Source organism: Etheostoma spectabile, chromosome 19, assembly GCF_008692095.1.
Source record: "Etheostoma spectabile isolate EspeVRDwgs_2016 chromosome 19, UIUC_Espe_1.0, whole genome shotgun sequence".
Classification (NCBI taxonomy): Eukaryota; Metazoa; Chordata; class Actinopteri; order Perciformes; family Percidae; genus Etheostoma; species Etheostoma spectabile.
Window position 1 is genome coordinate 6,603,341 of NC_045751.1, and position 7,407 is coordinate 6,610,747.

General features: G+C 39.8%; 1 protein-coding gene across 1 annotated transcript in view; it reads right to left on the reverse strand.

Annotated features, from left to right (window-relative positions):
- The window catches only part of spata6l (spermatogenesis associated 6-like), an 18,965-nt gene that overhangs the window by 11,050 nt on the left and 508 nt on the right, over positions 1–7,407 (reverse strand). Inside the window, exons 2-7 of the mRNA XM_032544797.1 lie at positions 5,311–5,448; positions 4,465–4,513; positions 3,880–3,921; positions 1,963–2,087; positions 1,686–1,778; positions 433–696 (exon numbers count right to left, since the gene is read on the reverse strand). Of these exons, the coding sequence (XP_032400688.1) occupies positions 433–696; positions 1,686–1,778; positions 1,963–2,087; positions 3,880–3,921; positions 4,465–4,513; positions 5,311–5,448 (711 nt within the window). The remainder of the gene's footprint in view (positions 1–432; positions 697–1,685; positions 1,779–1,962; positions 2,088–3,879; positions 3,922–4,464; positions 4,514–5,310; positions 5,449–7,407) is intronic.

Sequence of the window (7,407 nt, forward strand, 5' to 3'; positions counted from 1 at the left end):
CACACACACACACACACACACACACACACACACACACACACACTCTGTTGTTTGATTGATGCAGATATGTGCTGTATAGCTCTCACAACAGGCCGGGCTGGTAGCGCACTGCCATGAGTCCACAACGCTAATGTCTGTTGTTACTCCACCTTTTCATTGTGATATTTTAACGTTCTCTGTCAGGTAAATCAGTAAGTTAGTAGTAGGGTATACGTGGGACATGCGTTAATGTGGTTTTGGGTCCTTCTGTAAGTAATTTTGTGGTACAATTCGGTTTTTAGGAATTCTACAAGCAGCAACACCACAGGCCTGTGAAATAACTCCTGTACCTAACGTAGCTCTTCTCTGCCATCTAGTGGCTGGAAATGATGGCCAGCTTAAAAAAAATCTTTTGTCAATTTTTGAATAAAAACGTGCTGTGTGTGTGCTTACAGGCTGAGAGGTGCCAGCTGTGTCCCAGTCAGCTGGGCCGGGAGGTGCAGAGTCCAGGCTGAGCCGGGCCAGGCGCTGTGTCTCAGCTCTTACAGGGGACAGGGACTGGGACCTGGAGATGTACGATGGGGACCTGGTGTCGCTGCGTCGTCCCCTGTACGCCCTGCCACCTTGTCTCCTTCCAAGGGTTTGAGGTTGTCTCCTCTGAGGAGAGGAGCTCTTGGGTCTGCTGGAGGGTGTCCGGTTCCTCTTCATCACTGGCCTCTGGAAACAAAAGAGTGGACGTCTCAAAACTACCCGCATCCTAAAAATGGGCTTTCTACCTGCCAGACCTTCTGCGAGAAGAACAGGCGTTACATTTGATTCAAAAATTAATTTTGAGTTGTAGGTCGAGGGCGTTGTCCGGTTATGGTTTCTACAGGTAAAAAGACGATCTCCAAAGTAAAATATTTTTTGTCCCTCAGAGATATATAATTGTCTTTGACTACTACTGTATTCTTGTCTCTGCCAGAAAGGTCCTCGGAGGGCGAGACATGAGGCAGAGATACCGTGTCAGGTGAAAGGGAGTGTATACCGTGATCAAAACACAACACAACAAAAAATAGTACCTTATTATATACAGTACATACCATACACTCATCACCACAGTAAGCAGTTGCAGCAGTAACTGTAACACTCACGTCATAAGGGCAATAAAGGAACATATCAACTCGTCAACTTGATTGCTGCAACTTGCTTCAACCATCGCACTCCTTCCCAAATTCATATGTCAGCTGAATATGAACACACACAGACATGGTACACATATTCCTAGATTCCCTGTGACATACATTATATCACATCCGTTAAAGATCCAACACGTTTTGAATTTTTTCTTCAGTATCACACTAAACTAGTGACACACGTCTGTACATCCATGGATACACTGCAAACAGCTAATAGCTAATTCAGCATACTTTTAATGGTTCCAATTTGCAAATGTAACCTCGTAAATACAGGGTCAAATTTGGCATTATTGTTTTTCTTTGGTTTCATGTACTATTTTGTTACTATAAAGCTACATTATTGTGTTATAATTATTGACTTCAAAGACCCCAGTTAAAGTCCCTAAGGAGAGGACTCGTATCATGTCTGCGTTTGCTGCTGACAAAAATCTAATTTGGTTAATGTGGTTGCCTCTGATATATTATGATGCAGTTTATGCAATTTATTATACATACTCGACAGTTTAAGCCACGTCATACAATCTTTACCATGGCTACGTTATGGTAAATGTTGATCCGAGCATCAGCTGAGCACTCGATGATGGTTGTTTTTGTGGAAAACTCCAACCGGGGAGCGATACCCTGGGGGAAAGAGAGGAGAGGAAAGATTTATACCTTAATCATATTAAACTGCAAAGCTCAGTCTTATAGTCCCTCATTAGTTATTATTCCTCGCCGCTGTGTCTAAGACCTGTGGTCCAGAACAGGCTACACATGCTGACAACACACATAACTACACACTTTGATGTGTCACAGTTGGACCTACTGGGAAGTGAGGTGCTCGGGTCATCAGAACCTCTCGGTCCACTCCAGAGGAGGAGGGAACAAGTCTGGGCTCCGGGAATAAGAAACGTCGGGCATCTTCTTCAAAAGAGGCCAGAGTGTCCGCCACTGCAAAACACCAACACACGTCTGTTACACTACGACGAAGGTCTTCTTTATCTTTATTTCTAACAATTGGAAAAGAAGAAAAAGCAATAACATCAAAGCAATTTTTAATATAACACACACTAGACCCATTCAAAAACCCCCAGTCTTTACCATAGACAAGTGCCCGATCGAACTGTCTATCGTTTTAAATAATACAAAAATACTACTCCAGTTTAAGTCATACTCTATCAAGCACAAATAACATTGTTAGCCAATTCAATAAATACTCCTTTTTTCACCACCTCCCTTGACCTGGTCTGTGTTTGGGTTCAGGACCTAAGAGTTTTCTGACAAATTATGTATCTTTTCTATTTAAATTGCATTATACAATTGCAGTACATCCTCCCAAACCCACACATCGAAATACACATACTTTTGAGACTGGTCCGAGCATTCAGATTTTCCAAAATGTGTTATGTGTGCAGTCTTAAATTCTACCAGAACCTTAAACTTGGTCTAATTTTTTTTTAATAAAGTACATTGGTATGTTCATAACAAACACAGTTAATTTGAATATGGTAACACAAGAACTATGCAAAATATAGAGTGCTCTCTCATTCAGACCGTGCCTTGCTCTCTCCATTACTCGAATACCCTGTGCTACTTTTGCTCTCACGTGTTTAATATGGGGTGTCCAGCAGATTTTGTGATCAAGAATCATAGCCAGAAATGTATTTCCAACACTCTCTTTTTCAACATTATTTTGTGGTTTCCAACCAGATAATAGATTATTCTGGCTGGAATCCTTTTAATGGGCATTTCAGCGCAACATTCTCCCACTTTCTTTTTTCTTTTTTTTTTATTTACTTTTCCCACACATAGACAAATAGATGCACATCAAATATTACATCCAGTATCCTCATATCACAAACATACACAGCATATCAGTGCATGTCTATATCCACACCACACAGATGTGTGTGTTGTACATCTATTCATCAAAAATGGAAACATTTTTCTTTTCTTTTTTGTAAATAATGAAAAGAAAAGGAAAAAAGAGATAAAGAACGATATACATGTAGGGAGTAGTTTTCCTGTTTCCATAGTAGCTAGAGAACGAGGTCAGGTCTTTGAGATGGTGCGTGTTTGGTCCATTTGTCCCAGCACAGAACAAATTCTTCCAGTTTATAATTTAAAGATGCCGTTATCTTCTCTAGTTTATAGATGTCCATTGTAATTTCCATCCATGTGTTTAAGGTAGGGATCTCGTGTGACGACCATTTTTTGGTAAAGCTCTTCTTTACAGCCACCAGCAATATATTCATTAAATATTCTTCCTTTTTTAACCATTCTTGAGGTATATATCCAAAATATAAGGTTTTACTATCAAATGGTATAACATGTTCGAAAATACATTGTAAGGCATTATGTATTTCTCTCCAATAACCCTTAACGACAGAGCAGTCCCAGAAGACATGGTCATGGTTTGCATTTTGGTTTCCAGAATTTCTCCAGCATGTAGATGCATTGCCACCATGATATGATTTCTGAGAGGGTGTGATAAAATACCTTTATTCAAATTTTTCCAACCAAACTCCTTCCATTTCTGTGACCTGGAGCATTTCCATTGGTACCTCCACATTGTTGTCCATTCTTCCTTAGATATACTTATTCCCCCCTCCTTCTACATTCTCCCACTGTCTTGTGTGTGGACAGGAAAGAGGCTTAACGTTCAAGTTAAAGAAGTGTCTGCAGTAGATATGTCGAACTAGGGGAACAAACCAGAAGGATTAGGAAAAATGAACAACCTCACCTGGAGGAATCAGCTGCACCAGTTCAATAACGACCGTCTCATCTGAGGAGAATACATACATATATGTATATTGAAATAAATACAAACAGCAGTAGACAAAATCATTAACATTACACGACGAGAGACCCACAATGCCATGGTGCCACAAAGAGAAGAACCAAAGACAGCCCTCACCACAAGCACTTCTCTCTTATCTTTGACATGGCACCATTGCATTGTGGGTCACTTGTCAAAGATGGCAGAATGGCGTCAAAAACTGTTTTGATAGGGCATACAGGGGCGACAGATTTTTTTCTAAAAGGCTATTTTGACAGGAAATAGCAAACAACCTAATTATTTGTTAGGACATTGATCAGGATTATGCCAGAACATAAAACATTTTGCGCTAACCTTTTCACTTTTCATTTCATTTTTCACAAAACTACACTGCATTCAGAGCATAACTCATAAAGAAACATATCCCAAAAATGTGGGATTACTTGCGTTAATGTGTGAAAAGGAAGTTTAAATATGAGTATGCCGCCACATCCGTTTATTATGTACTACAATATCTAACTGTATACAAGCAAATAGGAAGTAACTTACACTCCAGCATTACAGCAATGTCTCCGGGGTCAACGGCATGCCTGAAGATCTAGACAGAAACAAAATATTCACGTTTCTCATTTCACAAACAGCATTATTGTAGTATATCTACAGGACTGTACGGACATGTCGAGTTTATTTATAGCACTACAGAGAGTTTTTACTGTATAGAGCGATGTTTCCCAAACTTAGGGTCGGGACCCAAAATGGGTCGCAGACCCGTTTTGTTGGGTCGCCAATTGGCAGAGAGCAGACTAAACGCTCAGCATGACCTCAGAACGGGGCACTTTCAAAAACCGAACCTAGACGAGATCAGCTGGTTGACATCTTCAACCAGACACGCACATCTCGTTAAATTCAAGTCAGCTTTATTTTTAAAAAAGTGTTGGTGTCGGTACTGAGGGATGATGGGGGGGGGGGGGGGGGGGGGGGGGATGAGAACATGAGTTGAGAAAGGGGTGAGACACAGAAAGGACAATAGAGACCTTTTCTGTTTTTGTTTACTTCTATAATGGAATAAATATACTCCATATACATTTAAAATGCATAGTTTTGTTCCGTATATTTCCCCGAGGAGACATCAAATTTCTCTTTTGGGTCTTGAGCTGAAAAAGTTTGGGAACCCCTGGTCTAGAGCAATAAGTGGATCTAACTAACACATATTCCACCGTGTAAAACCATACGCCCAGCTGGTTTAGTCTGTACACACAGTAAGGTACTATCTCCAACGGGTGAGCGAGTAGCATATGACTGATCTTATTGGCCTAATCATCAAACCCTTCAGTGACAATTCATGCTTTCATCTGTCATTTGTTTTCCCAGATGGATGATAAGTTTAGGCCTTGCCTTTTCAAATTTCATGTTCTCATGAAACAGCAGAGGAAAGACGGCAGGGAGACATTCAGAGCGATGGTGCCGGCCCATGAAGCACATGCTGAGGTAGACGTCGTCCTTGGCCGGCAGATGAACTCCAGGACAAGAAACCTGAGAGCAGTGGAGGAGCACACATACAGTATGTTAGTGAAACAATGGTTGCAAGTCAAATCTCTACTGTGCCTGAGCCCGTTTGTTACTAGCTCCTAGTTGAGTTAGACTAGCCATTTCTCCTGCCTCCAGTTCACCCTTTATTCGTATATTCACTTCCCTCTGACGTCGCTAGAAGGTTGGAAAAATCAACTCATTATTCCACACAGTCTGTCAGAATCCTGGATATATTCTGTGTGGCACAAACCAGTTCTACAGCGCAATACGAGATCAATGCTGCTCCTTTATTTCCACGTCTGTCTCTTCATGTCTTCCTGTCTTTCACCTGAACTACTCAAACTGGTAATCGTGACATTATTGTTGGAGGTTCAATCAGGCTAATCTTAAGAAGTTGGACTTGAGTAGTTGACAAAGTAGTTAAGTGCATCCTGTGGTACAGCTGGAAACCCAGATTAGTGAAACGCTGCTTTTATCTTTGCTATACACATCATTTTTCATTTTTTTCATTCCCTTTAAGTTTGGTAGAATGTGAAAACAAAATGTGCCCTTATCTCATTTCTATCTAAATTATTCTGACTTTATTACTGATTGGAGAGTTTTAGTTAGTTAGTTGCACACGTATGACTGTGTGTCATGTGACCCCCCCCCCACAGCAACTTTATGGAGTGTTGCCTTTCATAATGAGGTCAGCTTCCTGATTCAGTCATTTTGCTTGTTTATTGAGATAGAATTTAAGTTATACTGTTTATTGATCCCCAGCGGGGAAATAACAATGTACACTCTGTGAGTAATCACTACACACAGGCCTGAAAAACTAGTTCTCTAATTCATGCACATATGGAGAGATGACGTATTTTGGACCGGATGGGATTTGAACCGGCGACCCTCCGGTTCCCAACCCAACTCCCTACAGACTGAGGGAGCCTGTCTACAAAATCCCTGTCTACATTTATTCACTACATATTTCTGAGACTGTAATTAAAAGGCATTTTTACACAATATTACCTGTTTAATAATCCCCGTCTGGTTTTTTTTTTGCAGTGATGTACTGTAGATCATTTACCTAAGTAAAAGTAACAACTAGCAAATCAAACACTATAACCATATAGGCATATCAAAAGTCTGGCATTGTAAAATTAAAATACAAAAGTATTTAATAGCGAATGAATATTAAAGGGCAAATCTTGAATGAACAGCAACGATTTACGCTAAGGTACTTACTTTTATAGATATTAGCACGTTTCATAAACAGAGGTGATGAGATGTAGAAATTAATATGTCATATTGCATACACAACACACACTATATAGCTAACCTATAATAGATAGGCTCTCCAGCTACGGCCTGAGAGTCAGAGAACAGGAGACCCGAGTAACTAATATTAATTAATTTTTATTTTTATTAATTATGCTTCATAATTGCAACCGCCTGTGTTGTATTCATTGTTGCAAAACTTGTTCTGTATACAGTTTGTTTGTTTGTTTGTTTTACATAAAAACCCTACTAGAAACCCTACTAAAAACCCTACTAAAATTGAATTCATACATAAAAAACAGTGGTAATTTCTGAACAAATGCAATAAAAATAGCCACGTTAAAGCATTTTCACGTTAAGCTTTTTCCTTACAATATCCCTTAATGAAGCAGACACGCTTAATGTCAGCTACCGTCCACAGTAATAGGACTTTGGGTCTGATTTTTTGACAGTTTGTACTGATTATGGGGAACAATATTTGAGAGAAATATGGTGATAATTGATCGTTGTTTAGGTACATTAAGCCACGTTAAGCCTTTTCCTCGCCATAGACACCAATGAAGAAGAAAACGTTACCGTGAGATAACTTCTATAATCGTTGGATTTCAGTTTAGTTTTTTTGACAGGTTTAAGTGTTTAGGACAAGATATGGCCATGGTAAATATGGGGATGATTGATCATTGTTTAGGTACATTAAACCACGTT